Source organism: Antennarius striatus, chromosome 6, assembly GCF_040054535.1.
Source record: "Antennarius striatus isolate MH-2024 chromosome 6, ASM4005453v1, whole genome shotgun sequence".
Lineage (NCBI taxonomy): Eukaryota > Metazoa > Chordata > Actinopteri > Lophiiformes > Antennariidae > Antennarius > Antennarius striatus.
In genome coordinates, this window is record NC_090781.1 from 1,245,429 (window position 1) to 1,268,883 (window position 23,455).

At 46.6% G+C, this 23,455-nt stretch overlaps 1 protein-coding gene and 1 long non-coding RNA gene across 5 annotated transcripts in view; one reads left to right on the forward strand and one right to left on the reverse strand.

The window, feature by feature from the left end:
* The window catches only part of bcas3 (BCAS3 microtubule associated cell migration factor), a 275,380-nt gene that overhangs the window by 193,908 nt on the left and 58,017 nt on the right, over positions 1-23,455 (reverse strand). For 3 of the 4 annotated variants that reach the window (XM_068318310.1, XM_068318312.1, XM_068318313.1), the window contains exons 16-17: positions 8,408-8,558; positions 7,904-7,951 (exon numbers count right to left, since the gene is read on the reverse strand). In XM_068318310.1, the coding sequence (XP_068174411.1) occupies positions 7,904-7,951; positions 8,408-8,558 (199 nt within the window). The remainder of the gene's footprint in view (positions 1-7,903; positions 7,952-8,407; positions 8,559-23,455) is intronic. The other variant, XM_068318311.1, reaches the window with a different exon arrangement.
* LOC137597259 (uncharacterized) lies at positions 1,437-21,676 on the forward strand. Its single transcript, XR_011035649.1, has 3 exons — positions 1,437-1,576; positions 17,720-17,892; positions 20,495-21,676. It is a non-coding gene; the product is annotated as an uncharacterized lncRNA (long non-coding RNA).

Here is a 23,455-nt window from a genome sequence, read left to right on the forward strand (position 1 = left end):
TGTAAGCGTCTGATTTCATGAGACTGCGATGACAAGGGACTTCAGCACCATGTGACAAAAAGTTACAGGAAGAGGCAGATGCTGTGACCTCTGACCTTTCATTCTCAGCACAGGGAATTAAAATATCTATACATCGCTGTCAACAACCAAACCAAACCTACTAGTGTGTGGCCAGTGTTGGACAGGACTCTTTCTGACTGACTGTTTCTGGGACTACGGTCAAAAATGCATGTTGTCATTTCTGTAAATTGGATTAATATCCATCTATTCATCACTTCCTCGTCATTTCAGGGAGAATTTTCAATCCGGCCTTGACAACGAGCGTTACGTTAGTGTGCTGCAGCACTGTTCTACTTCTACTGAGAACCTGACTGCCTTGTTTGTTTAGTGTGTGAAACCGGATTTACAAAAACTAAAAAAAAAAGGTCCTTATTGTAGTATTTTTTAGATGACTGATTTATTTCTAAATATTCACAATATTTATGTTAGGTGATAATGAGCACAAATGAATTTATCTACTGAGAGGAATCAATCAGGTGTCTCTGTGAAAGAGTTACGGCAGTATAATTACATTTTGACCCATTTACAACAACCCATAATGCCTTTATGGTCACATGGGCTCATCAACTGCCCAGTTTTTCCTTTTTCCTTTTGGTAATAGTATTCTACATTTACTGGACACGCTGTGAGTGAGAACTACAACAGTTACGTTGTAGGGAAGCAAATATAAAGCACAATCTAGAAAATTCATGAAATGCAAAACAATGAGCTCAAAGGTGATAAAAGGGTCTGAAGGGCTGAGGGTGATGCACAGTCATTTTATCCACTGCAGCTGCAAAAATAGTAACTACTGCAGCTATAAATTAAATCATTTAGTCTCGGTTTCCTCAACAGTTTGTAAATCACTGTGGAGGCGAGGGGTGCACATCATTTATTCTGCTCCATTCCCACACAAGACACTGTTCACAGCAAAACCAGAATGAAAGGAGGACAATTACTGCATGCAAACACACATCAGACGTGAAGAAAGCAACCAAAGGAGCCTAAAAGATAATATGAACAACATGTGTTTTGCACAAAGGCGTTAGTCTTCAGGAAAACTTCATGGAGGGTCTCGACAGAGGGAAAGAAAAAGACAAAAGAGGCGCTTTCTGGCGGTCATCTCAAAGAAACCACAAGATAACACAACAAGGAATGCTGCAGCATTACCCCGGTGTAAGAGCATCAAAAATCCTCTATTTACGTTACTGGCATGGCTTGAACACAGCATGACGAGTCAAGCAACTACAAAAGCTCAACACACACACATTAAACTGAAGGGTTTGCAAAAAAACACAACCAAAAAAACAGGACAAAAAAGATGAGAAAATAAGAAACACTCCTCTTTGGGAGTTGTGCCCCCCGAGGAATGACTGCACAAACTCTGCGGAATGTGTTGAAAATATACCAGGAGACAAATGGGAAGTAAAGGAGAGGCGTGCTGGAGCGGAGGATACAGTTGCATGCTACCGAGGGAGCCAAAGAGGGGAGAAACTCACCATGGAGTTTTAATGGCAAAACATCCCGCCCCAAAAAGGTAAGGTCTTCATGAAAGAGGTGGGGGAGGGTGAAGAGGGTGGAAGGGGGGAGGATACAGACATAGACGGAAAAACCATTATTAAACTAGCACACTTGTGCGAACACACTTTTCACATTACATACGTGCCATTTTGACGTGTCTGTTTAAGTGCGTAACACATAGGAGGCAGGAAGCAGAACGTCTGTGTGCTAAGATGAACGGCTCGACCTGCTCCTTCAAGTGTGATACCACCAATCTGGCAAGATGCACCATGTGCACAGACGTGTGTGGTGTTTTCCTTCTTCCTATCTTCAAGCGGTACATGTGCAGAAACACGCAGAGCTGAGTCCAGTTGGTTTACATACCCTCCAGAGGAATGATGGGAAACGGCTCTGATTGTTGAGATTGAGAAAAAAGTTTGAGGAGTTCATCCAATTTGTATAAAAATATCCGAGAACACCAACACCGCTAAGGGGACAGGAAGCAAACGGGCCATGTTGAGACAAGGAGTCATGTGTTTGCTTGCTTTTTTTAGTGTGACTGTGTATTTGTGGCTGTGCATTGTCTTGTCAAAGTGCACGTCTGTTTGGAAGTCAGGGTGTGGGCCGATGTGTGTTGACTGTGATTATGTTGACACAGATCAACAGTGTGTGTGTGTGTGTGTGTGTGTGTTGCTCTCTCAGGATGTGTTCCTGTCTGTCAGTTTGTGCGTGTTTCTAATGTTTACGAGACATTAGGAGTGGGAGTGTGTTCCTGTGTTTACTCTGCATGTCCAGAGATAGTGACAGAGCCCCATAAACAGTTTACAGTAAATAAGCCTTTTCCCTACAGCAATAAAGGGCCGATGAGACTGAACTCTGTCCCCGCCGACCAACCTCCGCTGCTCATGAAAACAGAACCCCAGCCAACCAAAGCACTCTGCAGCGCTTCATTTATCACTAGCGCAGCATCCTTCCCACCCCCCCACCCCCCCCAACGACAGCGCGGCCTTCAATTAGTTTTAGTGCATGGATGTGTAGAGAAACGCTACTCTGGGAGACGGGGAGCAACAATTTGCCCCGGAATGTCTTCCTCCTGGAACGCCAGTTGACAAATGAACACAGTGTTGGGTGTAATGGAGGCCCCTGGTAAACTGCCACTTATCAAAGAGTCACCGAGGGGGGGGGGCGTCCACGTCTACCTACCGCTGAGTCTATCGAACCTGCTGAGCCCCCACTGCTGGAGTCCAGCTGGGTAAATGGACGGACACCAGTGGGAGAGTGAGTGACGAATTGGGTGAGATCTCCATGGGGGGGGCAGAGGCTAAGTAGGCATTGGGGTTTACAAGACGTCACTTTGAATTTTCCCCTCCCTGCTGACTTACAACTTATTGTTGGTAGAATTTATTGTTGGTTGTAAAGAAAGTTGGAGAGAAGCTGCATGTCAGGAGGATTCAGGTCCGTGTAGACGCAGAGAAGTCCTCTGAGCTGCCTCATCGTCACCTTTAAAGCACCTTACATTCAGGCCAGGAGATAATTAAATGTAGACAATTATCAACTAATAACGAAACACCTTTAATATCAGCTGGTCTCATGTTGAACACGTGCAGACAAACGTAGGTCTGAAACATGGAGTGTTCTCTGGCCCCTCACACAAAACCTGTTCAAGCTGTGCTTTCGTTCCACCTCTCCTTTCTATATAAACCTGACAATGGTGGAATGGAGGGGGGGTGTTGCTCTGTGACCTTTGATCCGACAGCAGAAGAAGGTGTCAGTGTCGAATCGAGCGCCATTTGACAGGACATGAGATTTAATGTGACACAAAAATGGAAAGGTAGCTAGCAGGAGTTAGCCGCTAATTCGGAGACAAACTAGGAAAAAGGCAGTCAAAGACTGCAACATCCTGCGACACCCCTGGTTTCAAAATTTTACCCTGACCTACTTTCATAGGTCAAATATCAAAGCTAGTGCTCTGACCTACTGCCATGGATCAAAGCAATAGTTTTGATCTATGGTCTTACTCACACTGGCCTTCTCCCTCGTCTTTCTACCTTATCCGGTTCCTGAGTGTACAAAAGTTGAAATTTGACCTTGACCTAGTTTTCTCAAGGTCAAGTTCATCATCTCATCTTCATCCCCTCTCCTGCTTTATGTTCCATCGTTCTGTCTGAACGGTTGTGGAGACATTTGGTGACTAACGGACGAACACACCGACACTGACATGACAACTCATCACCGCTGTGAAGCCAGTTAAGAAAATCAAAGTTGGACAGCAGGAGGTCCAGGAGCTCCCAACTGTTTTCACAGGCGACAACTGTAATGTATCAGGGGTAGAAAGTGACTCCTAACACGTACGTAACACTCATTACGTATCACGTCCATCCACATTTATGCTGTTTTTATTTTGTTAATAAGATAATTGAGTATATTAGGGTTTAATTTGGGGGAGAAGAAGGGGGAGTTGAAGTTGTCCCTCAAACATGGTGGTCTTACAATCCCAGCTAATGTCTGTCCATGTTCTGAGTCCAAACCAACGACACCAGTCAGTGATGGAGAGGGTTGGGGTTAGGGTTAATATTGGTTTAATATTCAGCTAGAAGCGATTTGGAGCACCAGGAAGTTACTGAAGCCATAAAGACGGACCGGGACGAGGATTTTCACGACATGTGACGTTATTCCAGACAGACATACGACGGCTAACGTGCTAGTTCAACGCCCCGCTCAGTCCCGGCTGCAGACCCTTGTTGCTGTCACCATCTTGTTTCCTCTGCATTTCCTGTTTCCTGTGTTTAGTCTCTGACAGGTTCCTCGTTATCTGTTCTGGACGGACGACCAGTTCCATCTGGGCACAGCTGACATCCACTGTCTGCATCAATCTGTGTCCCCCTGGTGACTTTGAAGGAACACACAGTGGGTCGTTCCATTAAAACAAGACTTTTCCTTCGAGGTGTGGAGGATAAATAAAACCAAGTAAAACCACACCACCACTAACTGTAATAATAAAGGTGAATCCAGTTTGAATCAACTTTATTAGCAGCGTCCTCGTAATGTCACACCAACAGTGTAACACCTCAGTGAAGTGACACTCCCTGAGACTCAAGGGGGGGGCCCACGCAGGACGAGGGGCTGGTAGGAAAACTGGGTCGGTGGAATCAAACAGGTGACGGACCTGTGGGGGTGACGACCCCACTCCCACAGAATCATCGTTCACACGTTCATCTCTTAACCCGCTGGCCTCCATAGCAGCCCCGCCTGGGCCATTAACGGGGGGGGGGGAGATGATTCCAGCGCGGGCGCGGCTGCCGTGTGGCGCTGGGCGTCCCTAAAGCCTCTCTGCTCTGTTCTGTCACACAATGGCGGCTCTCACACACGTATTACCGTAATCTGGGGCCACATCTGCAGCGGGTCACGGGGTCGTGTTCCTCCTCTCTCCGCTTCAAAATGTCATCAGCAGGATTTGGTCTGGTCATGTTTTGTTTTGTGTGTGTGACAATCTCTCCATTTGGATTTCCATTCATCCGTGTTAAAGTCTGACGGCGTGTAGACGGGATTAGAGCACAGCGGTTCGTCTCCCTGACGGCGGTTTGACAGCTTAAACCTCTGATCAGATTCTCTTCTTTCCTTTGGTTCAGATCTTCCGTTCACGCCACGGAGGATCTTCTCATTTCCTGAGTGTCTCTTTCTTCTTCAGGATTTAATTATTCTGGAGTAAAAAAAAACCCTGTTTGAAACGGTCAACAGGAAACCAGTCTGGCTCTCCTCTGCAGAACTCCCAGAAGCCTTTGAGGACTAGCAGCATGTTGGCTGAGCTCCTCCAGCGCCTGACCTGGACCAGTCCAGACGGGGGTTATCAGGCGGATGCTAAACCACCCGACTCCTACTTCTGGGGGGGGCGGGGGGGCTCACATCCTACATGAAGAGTCGGGCAGACCTGCAGTGGGATGGGTCCTGTAAACATGTGTGTGTGTGTGTGTGTGTGTGTGTGTGTGTGTGTGTGTGTGTGTGTGTGTGTGTGTCGTGGCGCAGTGCACATACAGGCAGCCTGCTTGGGATGTAGGTTAAACAGCTGGTGCGTTCCTGTGCTGTCCTGCCAACAGGGATCTGCTCATACAGGTGTAAATACAGCTGCTGGACGCACCTCTGTCTCACACACACACACACACACACACACACACACACACACACACACACACACACACACACACTGGGAGCAGGGGCTAGCTGTACAGACAGACAGATGGTGCTTCAGCACTCCTGTGCAAGTATAGCGTGAAAGCATATGATATCACCCCCCACTCTAGAGGCCAAACCTGCCGCTTCACACACAGTGTGTGTGTGTGTGTGTGTGTGTGTGTGTGTGTGTGTGTGTGTGTGTGTGTGTGTGTGCAGGAGCAGGCTGCATCTCTGCGTGTCCTGATGCATTAATCCTGACGCCTCCTCTGGACTGGACACACAGATGTAGGGACGACTGGCTCTGATATTAACGTTAATTTTATTACCATTATTATTATTATTATTATTATTATGTTTGTTGTTGTTATTATATTATAATTCTTATTGTTATTATTATTGGTGGTATTATTCTTGCTGAGATCTTCAGGTGATTCACCTACAGGTGAGTAAAAACTTTCCTCACACATTTCCCCGTCTATCTCTTAGAAATGTTTTCTCTGTCCTCTCAAACGATCCCTGGATATTCTAACCAACAGCCCTGAACAAAAGAAACTCCCATCACTTCATTCATACGATGTCTCCTCCGATCTAAACATGTTTTATGACCAAACAAATCTTTCAAGAGATAAAAAGACAAAGCAAATTCAAAATTTGTGATTAGTTCCCGATTTAAATAAAATGTTATGCAAATTTTGAAATGCGTTTTTTTAAATTTTATTTATATATTTTATTTTATATTTATATAGTATACACAGTGTGTATATATATATATATATATATATATATATATATATATATATATATAAATAAATTTTTTTTATTTTTTTTTTGGTGATCGTTGCTACCAAACATTTAGCTCTAGCACTGAAGTGCTCTCTAGAATTATTTGAGTCTTGGGTTAACAGTAATAACTAAACTACAGGACTAGAGATGTTTTGAGTAAATGTTTTGAAAATGTAAAATAAATAAACACCCAATAATAAATAAACACATGCAAAAACTGTGAGTAATAACGTAGAAAAACTGAAACAAACACCAGAGATGAACGGAAGATGAACTCAAACATCTGATGTGTGCTGACATGGATAACCTAAATGACACTAATCTAACTGTCATCTCACACTGCAGGAACACGAATCAGATGTTGATCCAGTTTAGGGTCATTTAAGTTAAACGGGTCTGAGAAGACTGGGTTTTTTTCTGGGGAAAAAAATCTGATTTGTGCATAATTACAGACCCCCCCCCCACCCAAAAAAAAAATCCTGATTGAGTCACTTAAGGCTGTTAATGTGAACGCAATCAGAGGCACATAGAAGAAAAAAATCAGTGAAAGCCTGATAAAATTAAAAAAAATAATTATAAAAACAGAAACAAAAATAAAATTAAACAGCATAAAGAAAAAGCTTTTTTTTAACTGAACCCAGAAAATATCAGTCAATAAGGAATAGCCTGAAATGTTTGAATGATTTAATGACACATTTACTGTGTAAAGATTTGGATTTTAATCCATCAGGAGCCCAGAAGGATGATGTTAAATAAAACTACTGGGGGGCATCAAGATAGACTCATAAATTACCATTGATTTTCCAAACCAGGAGAACTTTGCCTCTTAATGAAGTGTGTTTACATTCACCAGCGTCACGTCTTCACCCCCATCCTACGAACTCACTATAAAATACACAGGGAAATAAATCCCCGGTGCTCTCAATCATTATAGCATTTCCTATTCAAAAGACATGAAAATCACATTGAAATGAAAATATTAAAATCTGCCCATATTTGTGGAGCCACCTGTACTGTATGTAAATGCACGTAGTGAAGGCCTGTAGCTGCTGATGCTGTGACGACTACATATTAATAATGTGTGTGTGATGATGCAGGGCGGCTGACACGTCTCAGTTAGCCTGTAAAGCTAGCAGAGCTCTGCTTTTTTTTACTACGACCTCAGATTGAGATTAAATTACTGGTGAGGTTTTAGTTGTGCTCCTAAACGTGTTCACAGAGGTGATCGGAGACGAAGACGACCACGAGCGTCAGCCGGACGTCAGAGCACCAGCTTTGGCTCCTCATGCTTTTAGATTTAGTGCGATGTGTTTTCACTGTTGGTGACAGTGGACAGACGCTCAGCAGCGCTTCAGACATCCTCGTGGAGAGGATCCCGTCAAACAGTTCATTAGCTTTCATTGATACGTACCATTGGTGAACGTTTCCCATCCCCAGTGCGCTACAAACAGCTAGCATCCTGCCGAGTACAACAGAGGCACGAATCCCTGGTGAATCACTGGTGAAAAGCCGACGAATGATTTGAAGTCTAACTGAATTTCATTCATTTCAGAGTCAGTAGGTCAAGACTGGAAGCTGCAGAACCTCCAGCCGGCCGGTCGTGAAGAAATGCTTTAAGGAGGTGTTTAATGTGACTGTAGTCACTCCTCACGTGTTTCTACACGTCTGATCACTGACAAACACTCGTGTGAACGTGTGATTCCATGAAGTATGGTGAAGCATCACAAACAGTAGTGGTACAACTGTTTCCCTCTGAAGCCGTGTTACACGTGTGCTTCATCAACTGGACTTCCTGTGGAGAGTAAAGGCTGGTGTGTGTGTGTGTGTTTATTGTGTGTGTGTGTGTGTGTGTGTGTGTGTGTGTGTGTGTGTGTGTGTGTGTGTGTGTGTGTGTGTGTGTGTGTGTGCTGCCTACCCGGAGCGTTTGGTGATGGTGCCCAGGGTCATGGGCTGTTTGATCTGGGCCAGGGGCAGCACCGCGGTGAGGCTGGGCAGCGGCGCCAGCCGGGGGTTCCCCATGCTGCTGTTGGTGAAGTTGTTGTAGGAGTCCTGGCTGCTCAGCTTGGCTGGAGACAAACACAGGACTGATCAGGTGTGTGTGGTCAGAGCGTCTGATCATCCTGTGTGTGAGTCTTCTTTCTGTTGACCTTTCTCTCTGTGAAGGTCAGTGAAGGTCGATCTGACCTCTGATGTTTGTTTCCATTTTTACCCCAGATCTTTAACCTTTAATGGTTCTGGTCCCACCCCCCTGCTCTGGTTCTGTCTGGACCTCTCTAAGTTCCTGATGTTAAATCTCTGAACTGATCCTGAACAGCAGGTCAGACGTTTGTTTAAAAACCAACACACCTTTGTGTCGAGGGGAAAAAATGGTGCATTATTCTGTTTATTCACACTTGTCATGTCACACACACTCACACAAACACACTAAGACTCACACACACACTGTAGATTAAGGCCTCCTGGAGACAGACTTGGAAATAACCAGCTCAAGATGCTCCATGACAACGACTCCAGCGCTCTTAATCACAGCCAATCAACAAACCCTGGTTCAACACACACACACACACACACACACACACACACACACGCACACACACACACACACGCACACACACACACGCACACACACACACACACACACACACACACAATGAGCTGGAAACATTTCAAACGACGTGGATTACTCCACAAACACGGTGGTAATCCCGTCACAATGGAGACGACAGACGGTGTGTTTCCTGTTGATCCAGCGGCGCTGAGGAGACGTCCAGGTTCAGGTGCTTTGAGGCGACATAAAGAGAGAAGCTGAAGCTGAAGCTGAAGCTGAATGTTTCCCTTGTCCCGTTTGTTGCCTTAATGGATGAGTGACAGGAGCGCCGCAGAAAGGAATGAGAAGGAGGGCGGGGGCCGGCACACAACGAGAACAAGCACACATCAAAGGTTACAATAAAGGTAGGGGGGGACAATGCCTGGGCATTATTCACAAGGGGCAATCAAGAGGGGCAGAAAGCGGGCGGAAAGGGGCGGCTGAGTGTTTGGGTCCAGTCTTTAGATCATTAACGTGGAGCTCCAGGTTTCATTAGTCCTGCCAAACTTCCGCTTTGTGGCCCCCAAGAGCCCGTCTTCTGGACCCACAATGCAGCACGACCTTCAGCCGGGGAGGGGACACCACTACAAAACCTGTCCTTCAGCCAGGACCCAGAACCCCCCCTCCAGGCCGGGCTAACAGAGTCTGGACCCGGACGGCTCCTGAAAGCCTTTCAGGTTGGAGAAGGGCTGTGCCCCCCATGCCTGAGCAGCCACCTTTGTGTGGGGACAGGAAGAGACTGTACAAGAAGCAGCCTGAAAAGCCCCAGCGGTGCTCGAGCTGAGGGGGGGGGGGGTGGAGGGTGATGACTGGGGGAGGGGCACCAATGAATTTATCCAAACATCCAAACGTCACATTTGACCCGCCGCGGCGTGATTCACAAAGACGAGCCCCGCCCTGCGCCGTGGAACAGGTGTGGTGGGGGCCGAGACGGGGGCCGTGATCCCTGCTGTCACTCAAGGCCATCAGAGCCCCCCAGTGAAGATAAGTTAGTGGGCAGCGTGTCAGAGATCACGCACCGGCTGAAGATGATATGAGAACAGAGATGGGGCGGGGGTGGTGGGGGGGTCCATCAAACATTAAACTGAGAAAGTAGAAAACAAACTAGTTTACCGTTTAACTAATCTGAGTTTAAATAATCCTGGAAAAACACCTTCATCCTGACTCAAGAGCTGGATTTTGTTTCCTAACAGGTTCACTGAAACCTGTTTCTGTGTAAACCTGATAAATCATGTTTATTAACGTCTCACAGCGTGGAAACATTAACGTCATGCTGGAAGGAAGCAGATATACGAATAAATACATTATCAAGAGAATAAAATGTGTAGGAGAGAACGAAAAAATAAACAATGAAGATATATAATGGTATATAAATAATGATAGATATATAATGGTATACAAATAATGATAGATATATAATGGTATACAAATAATGATAGATATATAATGATAGATAAATAATGGTATATAAATAATGATATATAATGGTATATAAATACTGATAGATATATAATGATAAATAATGGTATATAAATAATGATAGATATATAATGGTATATAAATAATGATAGATAAATAATGGTATATAAATAATGATATATAATGGTATATAAATACTGATAGATATATAATGATAGATAAATAATAGTATATAAATAATAACATATAATGATAGATAAATAATGGTATATAAATAATGATAGATATATAATAGTATATAAATAATGATAGATATATAATGATAGATAAATAATGGTATTAAATAATGATAAATAATGGTAAATAAAAAAGATGGATAAATAACAACATATAATTAAAGATAAATAATCCTAGGTACATTATGATGTATAAATAATGATAGATTAATATGATAAAAGAATAATGAAAGATAAATAAAGATATATAAATAATGGCTTAAAAATAATCATAGACAAATAATCATAGACAAATAATCATAGATAAATAATCATAGATAAATAATCACAGGTAAATAGTGGTATTGGAATGATGATGGATTACCATTATATAAATAAATAATAAATAATGGGATACAAATAATGAAAGATAAATAATGATGACTAAATAAAATGATTAATATTTGTATACAACTAATGATATATTATTAATAATGATAAATAAATAACAATAAATAACAACAGTTAAATGTGTCACAATTCATAAATGAAAGCAAAAGTGAAATTGTTGTTTGATTAAACTACAAATAAAGACAAGAAACAAAAAAACAACAATGAATGAATGAAACAGAGGAGGGACAGATCCTTCACACGTTAATGAAACACACACACACACACACACACACACACACACACACACACACACACACACACACGTACTGTCACGTCCTGGACCGTGTGTGAACGACAGCAGGGGGTGTCAATGCTTTGTCCAATCAAAGCTTATTTACCCCCCCCCCCTCCCCCGCGCAATGATGTTATTTTCATAGACTGGTGGAGACGCATGCAAACCCATGGAGGGCGTGTCGGCATCCACCTACATCTGACAGGGGGAGTGTGTGTGTGTGTGTGTGTGTGTGTGTGTGTGTGTGTTTTAATTCAGATGTAAGAAGTGATGAAGACGTTTTACATCTAGTTGTGACTCTTGAAGTTCAAGTTGCCAAAGAAACAAAAGCTAAGAAGCAGAGAGGATAAATAAAGGGCGGTGAGCTGATTGAGTCTCCTCTCCTCTCTCTGCTTCTGCTGACATCATTACTGATGTTGGAGTTTGGCTGGAATGGAAGCTCCTCCATGACGCTTCCAGGTAGAGGATGGAGGAGAGAGGAGGCCGGGGCGCGGGACAGCGAGGCAGACAGACGAGCGGCGAGACGAGACAGACTGTCTGTCTGGCAGATAGATCCAGACGGGGGCCGTGATTTGATTAATGGCCGGGGCGTGATGCGCCCATGAAGCACTGATACATGACATCGCAGGGAAAGAAGATCCATCAATGCAAATCCTGCACCGTCGCCGACATTGTAAGAAAAACTCTGACCCCGCCAAAAAGTCAGAGTGTCACCTGACCCGCGGCGCTCTTTCACTCTTAATCCATCCATCCTGCTCTTCTCCATCTGTCCGTCCATCCGTCCCTCCCTATCTCAACAGCATTTGCATTCTCTTCTCACATTAAATCTCTGCTCCTCTCTCCTCCACCGCCCCGTGTCACGCTATCTCATGTTTCTCTCAACTCTTCTAATCCTCCATTTGCATCCAGGACAAGCAGGAGGCTGGGAGCGAGGAGCCGATGTGCCACCTGAAGACCGCGTGTCCACACGGACGCCGTGTGTCCACACGGACGCCGCGTGTCCACACAGACGCCTAGTCTTATTTGACTCGTTCTGCCAGAGATCATCTGTCAGTCAAATCAAACAGAAACAGGGAGTGAAGGAGGACTAGAACAAACACATTACTTGAATGGCTGTGACCATGTGACCAGACTCTGAGGGGTCCTTCTTTTGCTGACTTCCTGTTTCCATCAAAGGAAAGATTCAACCTCCCCCCCGCATGAAGCCCCCGACCAGACACCCGTCAGTCCGTCCTCACCAGGAGCCAACGCCACTCAGCGACACGGGCTGTGATTCAGCATGTTGGTGGCAGCATGTTGGTTGAGGCCCGTTGGTTGCAGCCCATTGGTTGCAGCTTGTTGGTTGCAGCCTGTTGGTTGCAGCATGTTGGTTGCAGCATGTTGATTGAGGCCTGTTGGTTGCAGCCTGTTGGTTGCAGCATGTCGGTGGCAGCATGTTGGTTGAGGCCCGTTGGTTGCAGCCTGTTGGTTGCAGCATGTCGGTGGCAGCATGTTGGTTGAGGCCCGTTGGTTGCAGCCTGTTGGTTGCACCCTGTTGGTTGAGGCCTGTTGGTTGCAGCACGTTGGTTGCAGTCTGTTGGTTGCAGCCCGTTGGTTGCACCATGTTGGTTGCAGCCTGTTGGTTGGTGCCTGTTGGTTGCAGCATGTTGGTTGCATCCAGTTGGTTGCAGCATGTTGGTTGAGGCCCGTTGGTTGCAGTCTGTTGGTTGCATCCAGTTGGTTGCAGCCTGTTGGTTGCAGCCTGTTGGTTGCAGCTTGTTGGTTGCAGCCTGTTGGTTGCAGCCCGTTGGTTGCAGCCCGTTGGTTGCAGCCCGTTGGTTGATGCTTGTTGGGTGCAGCCTTTTGCTTGGTGCCTGTTGCTTGGTGCCCGTTGGTTGCAGCATGTTGGTTGCATCCAGTTGGTTGCAGCATGTTGGTTGAGGCCCGGTGGTTGCAGCATGTTGGTTGAGGCCCGTTGGTTGCGGCCTGTTGGTTGCAGCTTGTTGGTTGTAGCCTGTTGGTTGCAGCATGTTGGTTGCAGCCTGTTGGTTGAGGCCCATTGGTTGCAGCAAGTTGGCTGAGGCCCGTTGGTTGCGGCCTGTTGGTTGCAGCTTGTTGGTTGCAGCCTGTTGGTTGCAGCCTGTTGGTTGCAGCCCGTTGGTTACAGCTTGTTGGTTGCAGCCTGTTGGTTGTTGCCTGTTGGTTGGTGCCTGTTGGTTGCAGCCTGTTGGTTGGTGCCTGTTGGTTGGTGCCTGTTGGTTGGTGCCCGTTGGTTGGTGCCTGTTGGTTGGTGCCCGTTGGTTGCAGCCTGTTGGTTGGTGCCTGTTGTTTGGTGCCTGTTGGTTGGTGCCCGTTGGTTGCAGCCTGTTGGTTGGTGCCTGTTGTTTGGTGCCTGTTGGTTGGTGCCCGTTGGTTGCAGCCTGTTGGTTGGTGCCTGTTGTTTGGTGCCCGTTGGTTGCAGCCTGTTGGTTGGTGCCTGTTGGTTGGTGCCCGGTGGTTGCAGCAAGTTGGCTGAGGCCCGTTGGTTGCAGCTTGTTGGTTGCAGCATGTTGGTTGCATCCAGTTGGTTGCAGCATGTTGGTTGGTGCCTGTTGGTTGGTGCCCGGTGGTTGCAGCCTGTTGGTTGGTGCCTGTTGGTTGGTGCCCGTTGGTTGCAGCCTGTTGGTTGGTGCCTGTTGTTTGGTGCCTGTTGGTTGGTGCCCGTTGGTTGCAGCCTGTTGGTTGGTGCCTGTTGTTTGGTGCCTGTTGGTTGGTGCCCGTTGGTTGCAGCCTGTTGGTTGGTGCCTGTTGTTTGGTGCCCGTTGGTTGCAGCCTGTTGGTTGGTGCCTGTTGGTTGGTGCCCAGTGGTTGCAGCAAGTTGGCTGAGGCCCGTTGGTTGCAGCATGTTGGTTGCATCCAGTTGGTTGCAGCATGTTGGTTGGTGCCCGGTGGTTGCAGCTTGTTGGTTGAGGCCCGTTGGTTGCAGCTTGTTGGTTGCAGGCCGTTGGTTGGTGCCTGTTGGTTGGTACCTGGGGGGTGTATTTCCACCCCCTCCAGCCTGACGGGGGTAAAGGACAGCCTGACGCCCCCGCTAACCCGTTTCTGAACTTTCCCACCTTCCCAGACATGCTAAAGGAGGGCGGGGCTAATGCAGGGGACAGGAAGTAAAGCGGTGGGTGAGGGGTCGCTCGATGCACGTGGGGGGGGGGCTGCTCTACCATCCCAATTCCCCAAAGTATCATCATTAAAACACTCACGTCCACGGGGGGGGGGGGGGGGGGGGGGCAGAGATAGATGGCAGGGAGGGCAGAACGCAGGAAAAAAGAGGAAAAAAGAGCACCCCCCCCCCAGGACGGAGTAAAAACAAATTAAAAGGGCTCTTATAAAACACAGATGCTGCAAAGAAAATAAACTTCACAAGATTTACTGTTTGGGGGGGGCCGGGGGCCGTGTGGAAAAGACATCAGCTCCTCTCTTCTGTCCCTCTCAGGTAACCCCCCCCCCCGTCTCTTTACAGTCTGGAGGTCCAATCGGAATGAAGAGTCCAGGTCAGGCCGTCCTGTGTGAAAATTGCTTCCTGCCCCCCCCACCCCCCTCAGCCAACAGCCAACAGATATTTTATTAACAGGCCAACGAGGGGCGGGGCTTATTGGTGTTTCAAAGTGAACAATTGGGGGGGGGGTCTTTACAGGTGTGTGTTGTCATGTGACGTCAGTTCACAGTTTGTGTCAATGATGACACCACAGGAGAAATCGTCTCCACACACACACACACACACACACACACACACACACACACACACACACACACACACACACACACACACACACACACACACACACACCAGCCATATGTGTCACAAGTGTGTGTAGCCATCATCTGATGTGGGTCAAGGAGCTCATACCTCACAGTAAAGGGGGACGGGTTGTGGTCCCTGATTGGACGTTTGGGAAGGGGGGGGGGGGGGCAGGAAGCATCAGAGAATTCCTTTTAAAGTTCAAAGATAAAAAACAAATAGAAATAAAAGTGATGAACGAGGAGAAGTGAATAAAAGCTGCGTGATGAAATACGAGCAGGAGGTTCAGCTCGGCTTCGTTTGGTAGTTTTGTTCTCATGGAGGCTAAAATAAGGAGTAAATGTCTGCAGGGACAAACGCCGTCACACAACTCTGGATGGTGTCAGGACGTCGTTTTGGTTGATATTCAGAAGTATTTTTAAACGCTAAAATTTTCTTAACTAGATTATTCTCTGCACTGGTGCAACATCTGATTAAAATTTCACCAAACAAGTAAAAGTAAAAAGAACTATATAAATAATAATAAATAAATAAGTGACTCAATGAATACATAATAAATAAATAATTAGATAACAAATAAATAAATAATAAAAAATAAATAACTAAATAACTAAATAAATTACTAAGTATTTGAGGTAATACTTTTGCGTCTCAGACGACGTTACAGACGATAACAAACGAACTGGAGTTGCTGATGTAAAACGAGGGGAGCAGAGCTCCTGCTCATCGTCTGTCTGCGTTTAGATGCCTCGTCTTTAATGACTCTTTAATTACAGAGGGACGCGGCGGTCCGAGCAGAGAGAAGCAGAGGATGATGGGACCGCTGTCACAGCCGTCCTCCCCGGCCTCCCCAGCAACCGCATGAGATGATTAAAAACAGACAGGAACACTCAAAGTTTCCTTCAGGATCATAATTATAACGTGACTAATGCTCCGCTTCCTCTGCTTAATGCGGGACGCTCTTTTCTTTAATAAGGTTGGCATTTTAATAATTCCTTTTACGACAGACGGATTTATGTCGTATGAATTAAAAACATTTTTTTCTGAGACACACACACACGCACACACACACACACACAGGATATTTTATTCTTCTGGACGTGAGTGAATACTGACAGTTCCATTCAGGAGGGACGGGGCCTCTGTTTGGATAACAGGTAACAACCCCCGCCTGCTTTGGATCTAACCCCCCCCGGCAGCGTTTGACAGTGTGAAAAAATCCACTCAGAACAGAAGTAAAAAAAGAAGGAATTTATCTTAAAATGTTCTTATTGAATTAATGGATTTAATAAGAATATTTAGCATGAAGTCAGATTATTATTATAATTACAGGGAAATGTAGGAGAAAATGTAACGGGGACATTCCTGTTATATTCTTAAACAACCACACAGAACATCCATATTTAAACTATCTATTACACAAATATGTTATTTAATTATACATTTTTAATGTCCTGTCAGCACGCTGTGCAATCCAACACTGTGAATGTGTGTGAGCTGGTGTGGAGAAAAACAAGAGGACAGACGAGCTGCAGGAAAAGCAGGGTTTAAAAACCTTATGATCTGGTGACAATGGAAGGATTTGGCTTTTCAAAGTTTGCACTTTTCACATGGTATGAAATGAGCTGAAGGCCACGAGTGTCGTGTGTGTGTGTGTGTGTGTGTGTGTGTGTGTGTGTGTGTGTGTGTGTGTGTGTGTGTGCAATAGCAAGCCTGCATTATTTCTTTATCTCTACCTTCCAATTTTTGCAAATCAAATAATGATGAGTGCAGCGGCGAGCGGCCGGTGATAAGAGGGCTTAGTGGTTGTGCAGATGGAGTTATTAGGGTCGGTATAAAACGGACAGAGATCTCTGGTGGAGCCGAATGCCTGCCAAGGTACACGCTCCTCACACAGTGTATTTTTGGTTGCTTTAAAAGCCCTAAAAGTACAGGGGAAGGCTAATTTGGAGGCTAAACAGCTTGTTCGATTGCAGTGTGGTTTTGCGCTGAGCTCTCCGTTTATTGACTCGAGCCGAGCCGGGCCCCGGCTCCTCTGCCGACCGCAGGGACCGGCCTGCAGACGGGGGCCGCTGGCCCACCTCTGACGGCACACAACCGTTAAATCAAACGTAGTGAGCGGCGCACGAAAGCCTGATCCCTGGGACCGTGTGGCAGGTCGAGAGAGAAATGCTTTTAAAAAGAACATCTGCTCCTTTCAGAAAGCTATTTGTCGTTGGATTTGTGGGGTAAATTATGAAGATAAATACAGGAGGACGTGATGTGGTGCTGAAACACCAGGAGAACAAACACGGCTTAGGGGAATAAAAAAACAAAAACTTCCCTTTCATGCCGGTCTGAAAGATGTGAAATTGAAAATCTACTTCATTCATCATTGTAGAAAGTTTAATGACAGAGAAAAGATTCCAGCTAAGAGGCCTACATTCACCAGAGGAGTGTTCAGACGGCCTCTTTAAACTCCAGCAGGACTGGAAGTTGTTTTAGCTGGAGGAAGTCACCATTCATTAAAAAAGCGGAAGAAATTTCCCTCTTTTTTCAGACAAATTTCCCCTTTTTTTCACTGTTAGATCTGCATCGAGGCGAAGCCCTCCAGCCCCCCCCAGCTCCAAGCCCCCGCCGCTCTGCTCCTCCCTCGACCGACGCCTGGCAATCCTTACCACACAGCGCCACGAGGAGGACGACGGCGGTACTGAAGCCTCCGGCTCACACCTCCACCCTCACAACGGTCACAGGCTTCACAGTGAGTCTACGATCGGACCGGTCCCGTCTGAAGCACCCACCGGGGGGGGGGTCAAGTTTGATGCTTCCACTAAAAGACTTCTGTAATAAATACCAGAGTTCTATTTTACAAACACACAAACGCTAATACTGAGTGATGACGTGTGAGAAACTCGTGAAGCAGCTGAGATTATAGTCCTTATTATTCTGAGGAGACGCTGGAATAATCCCCAGCATGTTTATTTATGTCTTCTGAGTGGGACCCCCGGGGGTCCTTAAGGGGGTTCTGACGTCCTCTTGACTCTGATGAGACCCGTCAGCAGCAGGAGGAACGAACACGTCCGTCTTCTGGTCACGACTGACACTTTTTCTCTAGTAAAACATCTAATCTGAGTTTTAATCCACACAGACATGACTAGTCGAGTGTTATCTTTAATGATTCTCAGTCGGATGTGATGAAGAGGAGCGACCCGTCTGTTAGAAGAGTTCTGAAACAATCACACGAGGTAACGTTTGACGCTTTTAGTCACGTTACGTTTATGACGACAACAGAAGAATTCTCAAGGCTTCCTGTGAATTATTTTGGGATAAATGCGTCTAAAGACGGGTCAGTTACTTTCACACAGAAATCAGCTAACCAGGCTAGCAGTCGAAGGGGGGGAACGCTGGAAACAAAAGAGCAGAGTTCACGTTTTAAAACGCAGCTGAACGCCGGCCAGTGGCGAGGGCAGAAAGCTGGACCCGGCCCCCGGCCCGCGGCCCCCGGGTTCATGCTGCTACCCTGTCACTGTTTAACGTACAGTAAGGGGTCCTGCACACACACACACACACACACACACACACACACACACACACACACACACACACACTGCGTGTCACACACCAGCAGTCGTGAGGTAATGTTTCCTCGGCATCGACCTCTGCTGAACGTCGGTGTTTTTCACCACAGGACGATGACTGACGTAGGGGGGGCGCTTGGAGGGGGGGGGGCGTAAAACAAAAGTCCAAACCCAAATAAGCGAGCCGTCAGCCTCTAATAGCGGGGAGGAAGTGGGCCTTTATCAACAAGTGAATTAACAGTTTCCCGTCACACCTTGTTTTCTGCCTCCCCCATTCTGTCTGAAGCAGCGCCAGGGCCCAGATGACCCCCCCACCCCCCCACCGGACCACCGGGGCTTCAGCTCGCTGAGGAAACCAATCTGTTGCTCTGACTAATCGCCCGCGTTGATGTTTTATGGTGGGGCGGTGTACGACGGCAAGGCCCCCGCGCATGTTGAAAAATACAAAGCAAGTCAGCGCTGTCATGGGGGTGTGGGGGGGTCTGATCTTCATCTACTGCACCAGGGGGCAAAGCACAGGCCTCCACACAGACCTGTGAGCGCTGATCAAACACAAGCACCAGCGACGGGTCACATCTTTATGATGGGGTTGTTTTTGACCCTGGTGACCTCTGACCTGTGTGCACGGGGGCCGCAGACGGCCCACGATGGCATCGCATCACCAACCGTCACCTGTGACCACAAGAACAGGCTTCCAGTCTTTATTTAAGGTGTGGGTGGTGTCGGGGGGGTAAATGTTTCAGATTTGAACTGCTAAAGACGTCGGCCAATCACAGCCTCTATTTTTGGCGTGCTGGCGGTGGCAGCTCTGAGAAGGATGTGTACTTTTCCACAGTTCCTTCCCAAAAATCAACGCTGTCCTCGCCGGCGACAATCACAGGGCAGCTGTTGTGGCTAGGTGGCCCCGCCCCCTGCCAGCCCGAGAAAAACCGCCTCTGTTGCCCAAAATTCACACCCAGTGTGCAAAAACAGGAGGAAGAGACGCACAAACGCCCGTGTGACTCAACGTGTTGGCGTCCCGACACAATCGCACAAATTATGGAGTTTTTATCCACGCTGGTGGCAGCGGTGGTGGTGGAGGGAGCTGCAGCGCTAAATTTACATGTGGCAGGATGTATGGAGCCCATTTATCTTCAGAACACACACACACACACACACACACACACACACACACACACACACGACCTTGTCCCTCACAACGCTCCGTGGTGGATTGACCTGCTGCCTGTTCTGGGACGCGACCCTACGACTACTGTTGCTTCTGGAGGTGGGGGTCGTCTGTGACGTCATCTGAAACTCACTGAAGCGACTCCACTGCAAAAGGAAACGTCTTAGAATAACACATTTAAATATTTGATCTTTTTAAATTTTTCTTGCTGTTCTCAATTTATCTTTGTTTAAATGTTGTAATTTAAACTATGGTGGATTAATTAATACATTACTATACATCACACTTAAACTTCAGATCTGGTTAGGATTGTTTCTCATTGTCATTCGTCTATGACTTTATTCTGTAAACTCACTTTTTAAAGTACAAGTACTGAGAAAACTGTGATGTGACTCCAACATACTGGTTACTTCATTTGTTGAAACTTTTAATTTTTATCAGTTATTTCAGCAGTTAGTAGTTTAAACTTAGACGATTGTGTGAGAAGAAGAGAAACTAACACATGGTTTAAAACACATTTAACACGTAAAGAGATAAACACATTTAACGTTAGCTACACAAATGAATAATATGAGCTTTGTTCAATACATCAGCACTGACACACGTGTGCCAATCAGGTACTGAAAAATCTAAAGGTCATCACCACCATCATCACCATCATCATCATCATCACCATCACCACCATCACCACCATCATCACCATCATCATCATCATCACCATCATCACCCCCATCATCACCATCACCATCATCACCATCATCATCATCATCATCATCATCACCATCACCATCATCACCATCATCATCATCATCATCACCATCACCATCATCATCATCATCATCATCACCATCAGACGTCACGTCAGGATGCTGTGCTCCAGGTCGTACGCAGGATAAACGTGAGGACCAGAACGAATCTGCATCACCTCGTCTCCCCCAGAGGGAGGTGAACCCAGAAACACCTCAGAGCGTATTTAAGGTGGAATGACATCTGTGGTGAACCTTCAGTTAAGGTGGTTGGTTTTCACGTGTTGCACAAGAAATGTGTGTCCATTTCTACAGTTTAGTTTGACTGTCTCCACCTTAGGACTACAATACCATAGTTTATAGAAGTACAACTACACACAGGGGGAGGGGGGTCACACACCTGACGCCCCATTGTCAGGGCAGGAAATAAAACAGTCAGACGTGTTGATATCCATTCATTTATTCAGTCATTCTTGACCTCTTATATCCGGGTCAGGGGTTACTGGAGTCTATCCTAGCTAGCCACGGAGCAAGGCGGGGTACACCCTGGACGAGACGCCAGCTCATGGCAGAGCCTCACACACACACACAAACAAACAATCGTTCACACCTGTAGTGTAACCAATGTGCTTTGATATGAAGCGTGTAACGTGTTAGCTGGACCCGACCACCTCCGTGTTTCTCCTGGAATAAAAACCACTGCATGTGTGGAACCGCTGCTGCAGGTGCTCCCAGAAACACGCATGACGTGAGTCTACATGCAACACACATTACAAAGGTAGGGAGGTCAATTGGGAACATGTTGAAGGTGAGACGTGTTACACACCACCACACCAGCCAGGTTATAACACTTTAAGTGTGAGGCGGCCGACACAGCAGGACGCCGCCGGTTTATCAGAGTCAGCTTGTCTGCGTATGGTTCACATTAACACCTTGATGGAAGCCGTGTGAAGCCTGACTTCAATTTCCTGTCGACTAGATTATAAACTGTAAAATATGAAAGTTATGAAAACGTCCCGTTCTCTGGAGCCACTTCTCCAACGCGGCTACGCTACCAGCGTCTACTGTTGTCAGCCGACCAGGGAAGAATGGTCAGTTGTGCAGACAGTTCATCATCCTCACACACACACACACACACACACACACACACACACACACACACACACACACACACACACACACACACACACACACACACACACACACACACACACACACACACACACACACACACACACACACACACACAATGAGGTATCACTGTGAGGACTAATTGTTGACAGGTGGCAGTAATGCCCCCCTTTGAAACACAAGTGTGATTTACGAGCGCGCTCCCTGAGACCCCGGCTTTCAGCGCCGCTACTACAAACTTATCTTTCGCTTCCTTCGTCTGTCGCACCCCCTCCTTTGTTCCCCCTCTTCTATCTCTCCTTCATTTTTCTCAATTGCACCTCATTACTTTGCTCGCTCACTTTCACCTCCCATCACACTTTGATGTTCCTGTCCCTCCGTCTCTCATCGCAGCAGAGCCCAGACGCCGGACTCTGGCCTCCTTTGAATGTTTGATGACCTATTTTTCATAACGTGGAGGAATGTGTGTGTGTGTGTGTGTGTGTGTGTGTGTGTGTGTGTGTGTGTGTTTTGTTGTAGGGGTTACAGAGGGGTCTGAATCTGGACAAGGGAGACAGGAAGGGAGAGGAAACAAAGGCGCCCTCTTTCATGTGTGTGTGTGTGAATGTATATAAAGTCCAACATCCATACAGACACACTAACATCACACAACGCTGCAATCTGGGTTCCGAGCCCCAAAAGAAACCAACAGCTGCTGAGCTGAGAGTTCAGATCATCAGAATCAGAATCCTTTAATCAGATTAAACCATCAGGGCCCAACTAGACACCTGGAGCCTCTGGCTGTGAGAAGCACTGCCCCCATGGAACCATCACTGACACCATCATGAGCTGATTCACAGGACAGGAAGAGTAATCTTTGAGATGCTTCCGTACAAGATGGGTTTGGGACATAAGAAGCAGTACCCACCATCCATCATGGAAGAGGCAATTAGAGGCCAAGGTCGGGGCAACAAGGAGAGCAGTTAGCCAGCTGGCAGAGGTGCAAAACAGGAACATGGTCAATAAAGGGGGACTCAGGAAATACAACAAACCCTCCATACCTGAAGTACTCAAAACTACCAAAGACAACCAACTCTGGCCACCCGGTTGAAGAGATGCACCATGGGACTTCATCCAGAGCTCCACGGTAATGTGAAAGACATTGAGCAAGAAATGGACTCCCTGATCCACACCACCAGGATCTACAGTGAAGTGTGACTGGACGGTCTCAAAGAGAGACAACTTGATCAGAACCGAATGGGTTGACCTACCAGAGGGCAACATAGGATAATATCCAAGACTGTTAGGGTTAGGACTGTTACCCTGACTGTTACCCTGACTGTTACCCTTGTATCCTTCAGGGCAATAGACACCTAGACGACACCACAAGACTGTCAACCACAGCCAAATACCTCCAGAGACTAAGGCAAGTCCTGAGTAGTGGCAGGAACAAGGTCCGAGCCAAGAGCAAGTACACACCACTAGTCATCAGTCACCCCGCTGGGATCACAGGCTGGCCAAAGGAGGAGATAGAAGCCACAGGTATCAAGACTAGAAAGCTCCTCACCATGGAGGGTTTCACCCCAAGTCCAGCGCCGTGAGTCTGTACACTAAACGGAATGAGGGAGGCTGAGGACTACTGAGGGTCAAGGTCATGGACCAGGATGAAATATTGAACATCTAAGAGTACATCAAGAAGATGACCCCCAAGGATGAGCTTTT